This window comes from Podarcis tiliguerta, assembly GCF_965153285.1.
Source record: "Podarcis tiliguerta genome assembly, chromosome: 11".
Classification (NCBI taxonomy): domain Eukaryota; kingdom Metazoa; phylum Chordata; class Lepidosauria; order Squamata; family Lacertidae; genus Podarcis; species Podarcis tiliguerta.
This window is the reverse complement of record NC_139544.1, coordinates 43,532,307-43,547,542: the sequence shown is the minus strand read 5'-3', so window position 1 is coordinate 43,547,542 and position 15,236 is coordinate 43,532,307. Positions and strand designations below refer to the sequence as shown.

The 15,236-nt window shown below is 40.7% G+C and overlaps 1 protein-coding gene across 1 annotated transcript in view; it reads right to left on the bottom strand.

Annotated features, from left to right (window-relative positions):
- HCN1 (hyperpolarization activated cyclic nucleotide gated potassium channel 1) overlaps positions 1-15,236 on the bottom strand; it is a 179,441-nt gene that overhangs the window by 27,219 nt on the left and 136,986 nt on the right. Inside the window, exon 5 of the mRNA XM_083402775.1 lies at positions 5,964-6,110. Coding sequence (XP_083258901.1) covers positions 5,964-6,110 — 147 coding nt within the window. The remainder of the gene's footprint in view (positions 1-5,963; positions 6,111-15,236) is intronic.

Genomic DNA, 15,236 nt, shown 5'->3' with positions numbered 1-15,236 from the left:
CTGCTTGTTTGTTTTTTAAAATTGCTTTTATAAAGCTGTGCTGAATCTGGTTTCATAGTGTTCTCTTTGTTGCTATTGCTCTTTTATTGCCGCACAATCTACCCTGGGATCGTGTAATGAAGGCCAACCTAGAAATCCTCTTGTCCATCAATGAATAAAATATATGAGCAACTGGGAGAGTTGCTCTTGCTGGGTACAGCTAGCATACAATACATAAATAAGTGAAACCACCATTAAGAAAGAACTTCTGAGCATGATGGGAGTACCACAGGGCACTGGAGAAGACAATGGTGGGGGCTTGTGCATTTTTCATTTGTCTGCTTTTGAAATGGATAATATGTTATGCTGCTACAGAGTGTACTGCTTGAGAGCTAAACGTACGTTCTGCCAAAACAGTACCAAGACAATGGAAACTTGGGGACAGCTTGACCTTAGCCACACCCAAAATGGGCTAGCAAAACCGAATCTTAACTAAATCCACCCCTGCCCCACCCTTTGCTGTGCTCTGTGTTCTTAGGAATACTCACATAAGATGAGAGGTTTTTATAACAAATCTCTTTTTACAGTGCACAAAAGGTTGAAAGCAGGGAGGTTATATCCCAAATACCAATTATGTTCTCTGAAAATGAAGTGTCCCAATGTTCTATATTCTACAAGGAGACGTGATCTGTATCTATTTTCAGCCAACGTCTTCTCACACTACGATCTAAAAATAGGCTGGCTCTGAACTTTAAATAATGGCTCAGAAAGGGTATTAACCTCTTTCTCACAAGTTGGGTTTGCTGTGCTGCTATAGCTCTGTCACAACTTGCATTGTGGAACTGTAGCTGTCTCCTACCTTGGAAAAGCAACCAGGCTATAATTTTCTGGGGCTGATCTGATCTGATCTGCAGAGCTACAATGGAGCATGCAATAGCATGCAATGGGAGATGCTGAAGTATCCAGTGTAAGGTGTCCAGAATAGGTCTGCCCTACAATGCTATGTATTAAGGCTTTGTCATGGTGATGCAGAAATAATACCATCCAATTTCTAGTGTGTCACTTCTTAAGGATGGGAAGAAATTTGATTCAGTTCACATTTGATTTGCACTTTCCAAAACAAAGCGGGAATGAAATACAGCCATCTTTTGAAATCCATTCTATTTCTGAATTCTGCCGTGCAATTCTCCAGCCAAATAATTACATAAATGCGTACATTGGGTTAAAGCACTCATAAACACGCATATACTGTTGAAAATTAAATACATAAATGCATTATTTAGCTTTGCAAAAAAAAAAAAAAGTGCAGTTTTGGCAAAATGTCATGCATACATTTACAACATAAAGCTACACTACACTCTCATGAGGACTTTTTTAAAAAAAAAAATCACAACTGACATGGAAATGTGGAGAACTGAAGGTTAGAAAATTGAGAAACCAAAATTGACCAATTTAAACTTCCGTAGTCACATCTAACTGTTGATGAGGCAGACTGGATTTTGATCAAAGTGTTGCTTTCCTATTATACTTGGACATGCAGAGAATCCAAGTACTGCTTAGAAAGCAGAACTCTGCTGGATCTCAGCCCTCAACCCATTTCCCTTGAAGATGGTTTGGAGGCTGCAGCTGGTGAAGAATGATGCTGCTCAGTTATTGAGTGAGTTATTTCCCATGATCTGGGTGCCTATTTGCTGTGGAGTCTACTTTAAGATACTTATTTTGTCTTTGTTGTTGTTGTTTAGTCATTTAGTCATGTCCAACTCTTTGTGACCCCATGGACCAGAGCATGCCAGGCACCCCTGTCCTCCACCGCCTCCCACAGCTTGGTCAAACTCATGTTAGTAGCTTCGAGAACACTGTCCAACCACCTCGTCCTCTGTCGTCCTCTTTTCTCCTTGTGCCCTCAATCTTTCCTAACATCAGGGTCTTTTCCAGGGAGTCTTCTCTTCTCATGAGGTGGCCAAAGTATTGGAGTCTCAGCTTCAGGATCTGTCCTTCCAGTGAGCACTCAGGGCTGATTTCCTTAAGAATGGATAGGTTTGATCTTCTTGCAGTCCATGGGACTCTCATGGATCTGCATGTCATATACAGCTCTAAATGGTTTGGGATCCAAGGACTCAACTGAGTGCCTCTCCTAATATGTGTCAGCCTGGCAGAAAGGAGGCCCTCCTTATAATCGCACACTTGAGAAGTGTGCAGGGGGTGGGGACCCATTGCAGCACCTTCTCAGATGTAGTGGAACTCCCTGATTCTGAAGGTCCATTAGGCTTCTTCCTGATGTCGGGTCTATAGGCTGCTTAAGAGACACCTTTTCACTCAAGCCTTTGAGTGCTCGTGGGAACAGCTTGATTTGGTCAACAGTCTGTAAGGAGTATTTTCTTCCTGCTGTTGGTTTCCGTTTTCTGTATTTCAAATATTATTTTATATATTTTTGTAAGCCACTCTGAGATTTTGTTATGGAGAGCCATATAGAAATGAGGAAATAAATATTTTTTCCGTTGCTATAATTTGGCTTAAATCCTCTTACTTATGATGATGATTATGATGATTTATTAAATTTCTATATTGCCCTTCATCTGAGGATCACAGGGCGGTTTACAATATAAGAACACAAAAATACACAACATTTTAACACACTAAAACAATATCCACCCCAATTTAAAAGGCCATAGATGGTTTGATAAGCCTAGGAGAAGAGGAATGTTTTTGCCTGGCAATGTGTTATGGACCAGGTTAAGTTTCATTTGGAAAGGTAGATTCAGGATCTGAAGAGCTTTTGTAAGCAATCTGTGTAGCTGAAATGGTTTGGTGCTACTCAATGGCCAGATGTGACGGGGGGTGGGGGTGAGGAAGAGATTTGTTGCCTTCAAGATGGTTGAAGTCTCACTCAGAGAGACCTTTATATTTACTTTAAATTTGTAAAATAGTTACAAGGAAGACTCAAACAATTTGGGCAAACAATTATTTAAAACCCCCAAAACAGATTACATCTTTCCCCACGTTTCTGATTAGAGGGACAATTCCCTCTAATGGGATTATTCTGTAGTGTTGTGTACTATGCAATAACTATCTTATTATTCATAGAAACAGTGGCACACACGGTTCCCTGCACAGCTTTGAAGTTTCTTCTTCATCCCCATGAAACAAACTAATGGAACCAATTATAGCCTGGGTAATAGTCAGGCACAAAAATCTTTCATCATATTCAAAGTGTCAAGACTTTCTTTTCATTTTTTTTTTTTTACAGGAACTTGGAGCTGCTTTAAGGAACTGCAAAGAACACTTATCCGACCGATGCCATCCCACTGCATTACTTGTTATTATCTGCAAGAAGCAAGTAATGATGCCCACGAAACCCCTGTGAGCAAGGTCAGCTAGTGGAATGCTATTCTCCAGACAGTTTAACAATAAGGCACATCTCCAGAGAGAGTTCCTGGCATTTTTTATCCTAGCATTCATGAGTCTGGAAATCTTATCACTCGGCAATGGGGCATTAGTCTCTTATTGTCCCAGTGTTATTTTTTCATGTCCCTCAAAACACAGTTGCTTGCTGCTCTTCAGCCTTAATTAAAAACAACAACACACACAAACCTATGGGATTAGCTGTGCATGATGCTAAATGTGCCACTGCTAATCACATTTGGGTTTGGGTTCCTTTTTTGGAAGGGAGTGCTGAATCTCAGGACCAGCTATGGCCCTCAAGTAATCTCCCAAGACTTCACATCCTGCCTGGACTTAACTTCGCACCCATCTTGCATGTTTTTGCCTAGCTGGAATGAATCCTTTGAATGTCTCTTGGTGGCACAAAAGCTGGAGATTGGTCTCTCTGTGTGTGTCACCTAATGTACAAAGGGAACATTCACATCTGCTCCCAACATCGCCAGCCCAGAAGGGAATGTATGAAATAAAAATCTGCTCTTGCAGATTCATGCCTAGATTTTATTTTATTTATTTTTGTCCACCAATCCTTTCATTAGCATTAGCATTTATTTAGCAGCAATTCTTGGTATGGCATTTTCAGTCAATGCTTGGCTCCGCACATCTGCTGGTACTGAGCCACCCGCAGTTCATTCAACTGCTTCCAACTTGTCAGCATGACCAAGCCAGTTGCTTCTGGGCTCAAATAATAACCTGGGTGTCTCAAACATTCTCCCCCCCCCCCTTCCTCCAACATATTGTGCAGTTTTCCTCATTTTGGGATAGAAAACAGATTGTTTTTCATCCCCATCCTGTTAAACATCATTGATGGCACATGGAAATTTTAAATTTAGGGAGACATTTGTGCCAGCATTTGTAGGTTGAATTGTTGTTGTTACCCCACCCACCATCCTGTTCTTAAGTAACTTGATCAATGTCATGCCTGTTCATAACATGATCCTACAGTCGGCTTTGTCAAGTTTCCACAAACATAATTAAAATCTCCCATCAGTGATAATTATGCACTGTCATCAAATGATTGCTGTAGTCCTCATCCTGAGCACAGCCCTGTATTTTAAAGTTTTTATGCAGTTTAATTTTTTAGAACAACTGAAATCACAATGCAATTACAACAGGAACAGCAATGACCTACTGTAGTTAATGCTACATAAGCATTTCAGTTCTCTTGCTCATATTTTCAGAAGCTCACCTCTTGAGTAAAGCATTTGCATGTGTTTTTGTTAGCTCACTCATATATTTTTTCCTAGGGTCAACTTGAGGGGGGAAATATGAATTGTTGCTCCTTGTGTGAAAGAGAAATACGATTTGTTATCCAGTACATGGAAAGTGTAGTTTGGAAAGGTTAAAAAATGTTGGCATTAAGCACTATCAGGCATGGAAATTTTAGCATTTGTCATTCCATATCAGAGCTTAACAATTAATGAGCATGACATTTTGATAATGCTAATAGCAAATTCATGCTTATAAACAAAGAAGGAATTTATGCTGCAGTCACCATTAGTTGGATAAAATGCAAAAATATTGAGCTTGTCGAAGCTGCAAAGTGCATTATTTGCTGGGTAAGTTGAGATGACCCAGTTCCACTTGGTTCTCAGTACTTTGTGACTTCAGAGTCTATTGACCAACCCTGCTAGTAAGGTGAGACTTTCTTTTAGAGAAGCTATGCTGATTCTTCTTCAACAAGGGCTGAGATTCTCCAACCTCTTTCATACATCACTTTTAACCACCGCAGCTGTGCTTAACTGTAGCTTAAAGGCAAATGTACAGGGAAGAAAGAATGGCCATTTTACTTTTCTCCAGCTCCTGTTGCTGCATCACTACTGGGAGCTAAGCCATGATTTGGCTTAACATTCTGTCCAAACTCAGGTTCATGGTTTGTCTCCACCAAACAAACCACAAGTAGCAGGCCAAGGGAAAACAGCTTGTGGTTTGTTTGCAGAGAGATAAACCATAATGTGGATGTAATGCTGAGCCAAACCATGGCTTAATTCCCAGTAGCGCAGTAAAGAGGAAAAAGCAAAGAGCAAAGAAGCGAATATATTTTTTTTCTCCCTCTGAACTAGCACACTGTATGTTCACTTTTAAACCACTGTTAAGCTTGTAAAGTGATTTGTGAACCTGGCCTATTTTTAAAAAAGAAATCTGGTCTTAATATTGTTTTTCTGGGTACTAGGGCGGAGTGGAGGAACTGGGATGATGTTTGCTGAATTTTCCCAGGTTGGTGGTTTTTCAATCCTCTTCTTAAGAAGGATGGTTTTAGCAATACATTACATAATAACTGAAATGCCATAACTGAGTTGTTGAGAAGCAAAACAGAACAGTAAACCATATTTTAAATAAACATATAATCGCAATAGCTTTTTAGTTTGCCTGTTGTGTCTAATTGGAGACAAACTAGCAAAGTTCTCCCGACCCAAGCCAAATTCAGAAAAACTTCAGGGGCTCTTTAAAGCCCACCTCAAATGAAGGGTGTACTTTTCATGCACCTGAATTGTTCTCAAGCTCAGAATGAGGGAGAAACCCTCTCGCAATGTTGACATCCTTACCTCCCTAAGTGGGTCGTTGAGTTCGTTGAGAATGCTATCTTCATCGAAGATCTTTCCCTGGTAGCGGTGTTCATAATAATCATGGATCTTCTGGCGCATATCGGCAGGTAGTTTATGAAACGACATGTACTGTTCCACTTGCTTGTACTAGAAAAAGAGGAAATGTTAAAAAAAAAAGTATATTAATGCAATGGGCTTTTAAAATATAATGGGGAAAATCCATAATGAGTGAATTACTAACATCATAAAAGAAAAAGGCAAATGTGTGGCTATTAGCAGAGGGAGTGAAAGGATAATAATAAGTGGTTTCTCCCTTGCTTTGACACTGCACAAAGTTTTGAGGTGATAATTCAGAAAAGACTTTTTGTTAGCGCACTGTGTGGTCAAAAACTTCTTTCTATATAGCTTGGCTTTTGAACTTTTCCCCATGTGGGAAACAATGGCCTCTTGCATTGGACCCATGGCCATTTGAATATTTGCCATTGAATGCCAGAACTCTTCACATGAGTCATGTTCATGTTTTAGAGCAGCCACACGGTTCACATGGGATCCCAGTCACGACTGCTGGGCCTCACTAGAAGTCTAGAAATGACCTGGAACACATGTTGTCTTTTCCACCAGCTGAAACCACTACAGGAGAACATTGGCAGTGATGGCTAATGTGTTCTTCAAGCAAACATATCGTCTGTGAGACCTGTGACCCAATGGGTCCATGTGCCTGGCTGTTAACCAGAAGGTTGGTGGTTTGAGGCCACCCGGGGACAACTGCAGGCACGATTCCTGCACTAAACAGGGTTGTGTTGGATGCGCCTTGGGGTTCCTTCCAAGTCTGCAGCTCTATGTCAGTGCTCATGGCTGAAGTGATACTTGAATTTGGGGTGCCCTGACTCATAAGAATATAGGAAGGAAGTCAGATCAAGCACAGTATTGTCTCCATTGGCTGGCAGCACTTTTTCTAGGATTTCAGATAGGGATCTTTCCCAACTGCAGATTGAATTTGGGACTCTTCCATGCCCCATATCGACTCTACTACTGAGCTGTGCCTTTCAGCACATACCACATTAGCCACTAAGCTATACCAGATCTGTATAAAAAGGATAATTGCATTCTCATAAATGCACCAATTATAATAATGTATCATAATTATGTAATATAAAAGTATATATCTGGGATAAAATGTGTTTAGAGATGTGTATATTGAGACAAAAATGTTGAAAATACATATTTAATCCTTTAAAAATACATATTTAAATTTAATGTAGAAATAGGATTACATGGATTTGTGAATGAATTTATTTCTATGGAATGGAAAGAGACTGATCCATCTATTCTTACCTTCGCCCAGCGGTAGCTGGAATTAAATGCTGGTTGCAGGTGTAATTTTTGCCATTAAGTCTGTGAGGACTGAGGAGGATTATCTGGCTGTTGCATTCAGTTCCCAACCCCTGGCCTAACAGTCCCCCAACATCTGAGATTTTTAATGCCAATGCTGAAAACAACCATAGGAGGGATGGCATTTCAAGGAGCAATCCTGCTTTAGTCCAAACATTATAGATTTTAGAGAATCAGGGGGAGATCACAAGCAAATCATGTATAGTACTCACTAAAATGATTGCTAAAAAATGACTAACCTCACAGAGGGATGCTGTAGAAATGAAAAGCCTAAAACATATCCCGGTATATTAAAATCTGCATTTTCTGCTGCCTGAAAAATGCAAGCTGTAAACAGCAAACACAGTAGAGCTGTTTGCTGACTCATCCATAATAAGATTTATTTTCAAAAGGGATTAAACCGAAAGGTCATTATGAGGAAGGTCACTGTTTAGTCCTCAGCACCAGATGTTATAAAATCAGTATATTTGCTGTCAGGACATTGTGGCTGATATTGCACTAATTACTGGGGATGGATAGGCTGGCTGCTTTTGATATGTACATATGAGCCATGTTTTGTGGTAAAGAGGTTTTTTTTGGGTGTATGCAGCTAATTCAGGAAGATGAACCTGGTCCTTTTGCAAAACACATGAGACCTACTACCAAGGTTATATGAGAGAAGGTGAAATAACCAATGGTGTAAGATTTTCATCTATGAGCCCTTCTGTCAAATACCTTTAACTGAATGCTTTTACACTAAAGAAGTACAAACATTTCCTGCATGAATCAGTTGAGTATGTCCATATGAAAAGCTCTTCATCTATGCAAACAGAGCATGTCTGGAAATATTCTCCTTGAAAAGTTCCCAGCAGTGGCAGGTAGGAAGAAGAAGAAGAAGAAGAAGAGTTTGGATTTGATATCCTGCCTTTCACTCCCTTTAAGGAGTCTCAATGCGGCTAACATTCTCCTTTCCCTTCCTCCCCCACAACAAACACTCTGTGAGGTGAGTGGGGCTGAGAGACTTCAAAGAAGTGTGACTGGCCCAAGGTCACCCAGCAGCTGCATGTGGAGGAGCGGAGACTCAAACCCGGTTCTCCAGATTATGAGATTACTGCTCTTAACCACTACACCACACTGGAAGGAATGGGTCCTACAACAGCCTAACCCCTAGATCTTTCTGAGATGATCTTCAGCTGGAAATACCTGCCCCAGAGACTTCTCTTTTTATAAACTGCTTTGAGGTTTTTGGGTTTTTGTTTGTTTTTTTACACTCAAGCATTGTACAGTGGTACCTCAGGTTGCATACGCTTCAGGTTACAGACTCCACTAACCCAGAAATAGTACCTTGGGTTAAGAACTTTGCTTCAGGATGAGAACAGGAATCATGTTCCGGCTGTGCAGCAGCAGCAGGAGGCCCCATTAGCTAAAGTGGTGCTTCAGGTTAAGAACAGTTTCAGGTTAAGAATGGACCTCTGGAATGAATTAAGTACTTAACCCGAGGTACCACTGTATAATTTTTCATGAAATAAATAAAATAAATTCTGAAATCCACCCAAAACTGAGTCCAAGGCAGAGAACTTGGTGCAATCTGTCAGAGTAAGAATGGATTGTCAGCAGTGAACACCAGACTGGTTTAATACCCCTGATACATCAGCTCACCTGACTGAGGAGTCAGAATCAGACCCCAGAACAGGAGGGGCACAAGTTTCCCCAATCCCTGCCTTATAATCTTAGGGAGTTGGGGCTCCAGGTTTAAAGGCTCCTTTGGACACTGCATAGCAAGAGCAATGCTGGATCAGACCAAAGGCTGAACCTGTTCCCACAGTGTCCAACTAGATTCCTATGGGAAGCTCACAACTGCCATTCAGAGACATGCCACCTCTGATGCTGGAGCTAGTACGTTGGCATCATAACTAGTAGCTGTCAATAGTCTTGTCCTTTATGAACATGCCTAAAATATTTTTGAAGCTTCCCAAGTTGGTGGCCATCACTATAACCTCTGACAACAAATTCCAGCTTAACTGTGCAGAATTTAATGCTGGCCTTCACACCAAGAACGCCACTCTTATTCACAGAGCCCCTGCAAGGAGCTATCCCAAGTACTTCAGACCTTGTCACTGGTTGTTGCACACATTACCCTATCCATTTAACAACCCAGCTAATTTTAGTCAAAATCATCTTGCTGCTGTAACCCAGCTACTCACGTCCGGCTCCTTCTACCTATTCCTTCTTGCTTCTGTTTAAGTGTCCATATTGGCGTGCACATGTCTTTTATATCTCAGTATCAATACCCAGGTAGAAAAGGTCGAGCAAAATGCCACCCCAAAGTTTATAGTTCGGTTATACCTGCTTAAAGTAACAATTAATTGATAATTCAACACACATGAACACTTCAAACACATGGTATGTTGAAGAAAATTATTCAATTAGTCTACTGAGCAAGTGAACCACAGCATGAGAACATATAGGACAGGACCAGGAAAAGCCTGTATCTGTTGGTGGAGGTAATGTCTGGTCTAATCACCATGACATTCAAGCTTTGACCACAGAATTAGTGTTTATAACTTTTCTTTTCCTGCTTGGTTCCCCAGAATTTGACCTTTACAAGGCAATGTACGCCTTTTTCAGCTGCACTGGTAGCATTCTAGTACATGACAGTCCAATTAATTGCTTCTGCTTAAGCCATGCCTTTTGTACTCTTATCCACATTTCTGCCTCTTGGCAGATTACTGACCTAAGAGATTTGAATTAATACACTTTAACAAGTTCCAATCCTAGCTTTGACCCATTTCCTTTCCTTATCCTTTGCATGAGTCGGATAGCCAGTCCCCTGTGCATTGATCTGTGATCTTCTGTCACCTGTTCAAATCCTCCTTTGTTGCTTGTTTCTTTGACTGCGCTCTGCTTTGCAACTGAATAGCCTTCGACCCACATTCTTAGGTGAAAGATAAATAATAAAGGTAACAAAGCTTGGAACTCAGCGATTCGACTTGCTGGAGCCAGGTCTCAAAAGACATTTGTAGGTATTATACCTCATTTACTATTTTGTTGGCCAACCTAAAAATCTTTTGATCAGCCTCAGACACTAAGAGTGATTAACCTGAGATTTAATGACACCAGTTTTAGCTATCTGTTCAAAGTCTTTTGGGTAAATTGCTAGGAAAAGTAAGGACACTATCTAGCTAACTTGTTCCATCAGTGCAACAATTTCCACTTGTTCAATGGAACCTACCTTGCAGTCCTCCCTAAATCTGTTCTGGGGGGAGAGGAGGGGCTGGAAGTTCCATTGTGAGTGTGTACACACACACACACACACTTTTTACCATTCTCTTAACCAAACTATCTGTTGTTCAGAAGTGCTACATATGACCGTAATCTCCCAATAAGCTTCTATTGTTTTTGATGATTTAAAAAAAACAATTGGTTATGCCCCCTCCCCAATCTGCTGAAGACTAGGCATGAAGGGAGTTGGACTCCAACAACATATGGAAATCCACAGGCTTGCCACTTCTACTTTAAATGGATCACTATGTTCACAAAGACAAATCAACAACAAAGAGGCTGCACAATCACATCAATAAGTCCAGGTCACATCCTGCCAATATGACCAGAATGTATTGATGGCTAATGACTGTAGTTGCTTCCCTGGTTCATGATGATGGTGCTTTCATTACTTAATACCAAGGTATGTTAACAGCAGGATTTAGGAGGAGTTTTCCAGCCTCCAGTCAATGAATTTTTGCAGAACACTTTTTAAAGATCAGAACTCTACTTTTTTCCTGCTCTTGGAAGATACAGGATAAAAATGTGAATGCATTCTTGGGTGTATATGCCCTTCATATGCAGCTGTATCTCACTGGATAATTTGTGCTTTAACAAGTCTAGTGTTCACAGAATTTACAACCCATATTCTGTTCACTGGGGAGAGTTCTTAGGACTTTAACCAGCTCCCAGTGAGAGCTCAGTATATAGCCTTCAATTGGCTAACAAGTCAGATTTTTTAATGCCCAATTAATATCCCTATTGTTCTGTTTAAGAGGTGAACACTGACCCCAGGTATCAGTTAGGTGGGGAATGAAAATAATATCCTGCACTGAAAGTAGGACATGTCACACAGGATTAGCATCAGATGTGAGGCCAGGTGCTGTTGTTGCTGAGCAAATGCTCTAGTATATGTCTCACAAAGTCAGATTATAGGGGATACTAGGCCGTCTCAGGAGATAAGGTGCCCAGGTGGCAATGGGTTGGGCCCTAACGTTAGGGAAGTAGCCTCGCTTGTTTTCCTTTTGTGGGAGTTGCCTATTTGGGAGAAATGGACACAAATAGGCAATTTAATCCACATTAGACCCCGGTGAAGAGGAAATTGGGAAAGTAGCGAGTTGTGAGAAAAAGAAAGAAAGAGACTTTGAGTAAGTCCCCTACCAAGCTAAGTCTCTTTCTCTCTTTTTCTCACAACTCGCTTCTTTCCCAATTTCCTCTTCTTCACCAGGCTGCTCAAGCTATCACCAGCCTTGTTGTGGCCAGGAGCTAGCCAGCAATGCAATGTAATGCTCACTGCTAATGTAATGAACAGCATTTGAAACCCAGTATGTTGACCCTGATTATTGAATGACACAAACCCTCATTTGCTTACCTCGTAAGGATCAAATTCATATGCTGTTTGGTAAAACAACAACAACCCCAAAAGCCTTAATTGCTAGGTTTATATATGTTCAGTTTTTCTCCCAATTCAGGAATAAGGAGATCTGTACAGAGCTGGACCTAAGTGGGATGCTTTGATTTTATGTGTTGGCTACACGCGCTGTGGGTTAAACCACAGAGCCTAGGACTTGCCGATCAGAAGGTTGGTGGTTCAAATCCCTGTGACGGGGTGAGCTCCCGTTGCTCGGTCCCAGCTCCTGCCAACCTAGCAGTTCGAAAGCACGCCAAAGTGCAAGTAGATAAATAGGTACCGCTCTGGTGGGAAGGTACCAGCGTTTCCGTGCGCTGCTCTGGTTCGCCAGAAGCGACTTAGTCATGCTGGCCACATGACCTGGAAACTGTATGCTGGCTCCCTCAGCCAATAAAGTGAGATGAGCGCCGCAACCCCAGAGTCGGTCACGACTGGACCTAATGGTCAGGGGTCCCTTTACTTTTACCTTACACATAATTTACAGGTGTTCCTTCTTGAAGAGAATTGAATGTTCAACTGTGGCTCCAAAGTTGTTTCATGGTGGGTGTATCGGAATAGAACCTACAACACCTATTTGCCTGGTTATGGGTTAGAAGACTGTATGGGATCCTGTTGGGTCTGTCTAGTCCAAAATCCTGTTCCCACAGTGGTCCACCAGATACCTATAAAATCCTGCAAGCAAGACATGAGCACAACAGCACTCTTCCATTTGTGATTCCCAGCAACTGGTGCTCAAAGGCCTATACCTAGCTATAATGAATAACAGCAATTGATAGTCTTATTTTTCAAAAAATTGCCCGATCCTCTTTCAAGGCTACCCAAAAAGAGGCCAAACCCTGAATTTCAGCTTTGTTGACTGGCCCCAGGAAGGCCATTATGGAAGGTGGGAAAGCTGATAAGGATGATATCTGAAGACACTGCCCCGCTTCCATGGAATTTCAGCATGAGGTGGGTTTTTTAATTACTTCAAAGTAAATTAAGTTATGAGCATTGTGTTCTATATTTAAAAAAATAAAATAAAGCAAACCACTGACTCCATGGGAACAGACCGAGAACATGAATCTTCTTCAAAAAATTCACTCAAACTTAATTAATTTCTCAATCATTGTAACTGAAATGCACAATAGTAAGACATTGTATAAACTGGTTATTGAGATGAAATGTTTAATTACTGAGCAGAAGTTAAATGGTATTATAAAAATTCTTGGAAGGTAATTAGTAAGGGGTCCTGGATGAGGGAATGAGCAGGCAGACATGGCAAGCAGAAGACTGCTCACAGTGCTAAAAATAATAACTGCATTTCTCTGTTGAGAAAAAAAAGGCAGTGAGGCCATCAAGCCACCTTTGACAAACAGTTACAATTATTATTAGCTTGATAGCTCTAAGTATGTGCATAGCCTTCCTGGCAGAAAATAAACCAAGTAAGATGAACCCTTTTGCTGAGGAAAGGGATGGGAAGTGAAGGTTATTTTTTTTGGGGGGGGGGAGTACTTGGAGCGCATGGTAAAGGTTCACATATAATGCTAAACCATGCCTAACTATAATGTTGACCTTAGTTAATAAACCACAGCTAAAACAGAGACACTTGGCAGACAATCACTTAAACCTTAGCTTTCATCACAGAATAGTTAATAGTACCAATGAGAGCAGCCGAGCCCTGAGAGCAGTTTAATTCTTTTGCCACTCTTCACTTGCAGCTCTGTAGCTTTTGGGCAGTGACAGTCCTTCACCATGGTTAAGGAGTAGGTCAGGATTTGCACATAATGCTAAACTATAGTTCACATTAACTAAGCTTTATAAACCAGCTATAAACCTTGGTTGACAAGTGGTTTTTGGCCATAGTTATTATATAAGCCATAGTAAAGCTGCTGTGATGGGTTCTCGCATACTGCTAAGCCATAGTTTAGTGTTATGTGAGAACCATGCCTTTCTGTGATAGCCTAACTGTTAGCCTGATATGTCAGTGCATCAGATGACATGAAGTCATCTAGTGGGGTGGGGAAAAACATACCTCATTTCACATTCAGTCAGTCATGAACAAGCTGTTAATCAAACCAAGTAGAAGGTATTTTGGCTATACTTGACAAATATCCCACAATTTAAAGAAAATGACCCCTCCTGTGCTAAACATAGGGCCGGCATATGTCCAGAATTTCCTGGACATATCTGGGATTCATCCGCTGAAAATACTGCCCAGGTGGAATTTTCAGAAATTGGTTAAAATGTACAGGAAAATCTAGGTGTATAGCTCAAAAACTATTTTTTTTGGGGGGGGAGGAGCTTTTGCTATTATTACTACTAATAAACACCAAGGTAAATAAATATAAGCAACCTTCTTATTTTCCTTTACTGTTCAACAGATGGTACAATTAAGAATCCCAAGGCACAAGCTAAATAACTGTATCTAAACCCAGATGACTAAAAAAAACTTTTAAAATCATACTGAGGTTTTTTGACATTGATCATGCATCAGCCACACCATGAAATGGTTTTGATTACTCACATTATTTCACCCAGAATGACATGTACTATAATTTCAGCTATTTCTTAGGCTGAATCAGTAAAATCGTTTTATATGAAGAACTGATTGGAGGACTGTTATCGGCCAAATGGTATAGTTATGCCATTTAACTGTGACTCTCTATGTTCTTTAAATATGGAGTTATACAAAGCAATGGCCTGGGATCCAAACTCACTTACAGTACAATCCTAACAATGTTTGAGGTCCAATCCCCAAAATCTCCAGGTAGGGCTGGGAATTTTTCCTGTCTGAAAACCAGAAGACCACTGCCGTTTTCTGTAGAGAACACTGGGCTACATGGACCACTGGAAAGATTCAGTATGAAGTAGCTTCCTGTGTTTCTAAGCTTTGTCCTCTAGCATTGCTGGGCAATGTACCAATACAACATCTAAATTGGTTTGAAGTCCACATCGTGGTAATGGTTTCACAATATCCAACATGACAATATATCATGAATCATGATGTGTGTGTGCAGCGCTGTATTTAGGTTTGATGAGACCCTAAGCTACTACAGGTAATGGGGCCCTTTATATGTCCAGCTGTCCTTTGTCAACAACAAATTGTCGCTGTTTTTTGCATTAAATATATGCTATATGGTAATTTATGGATCTAATAGGTATCTAAAGCCATTTGCACATGTTGCCATGCAGAATGTAGGAAGAAGAAGAAGAGTTTGGATTTGATATCCCGCTTTATCACTACCGGAAGG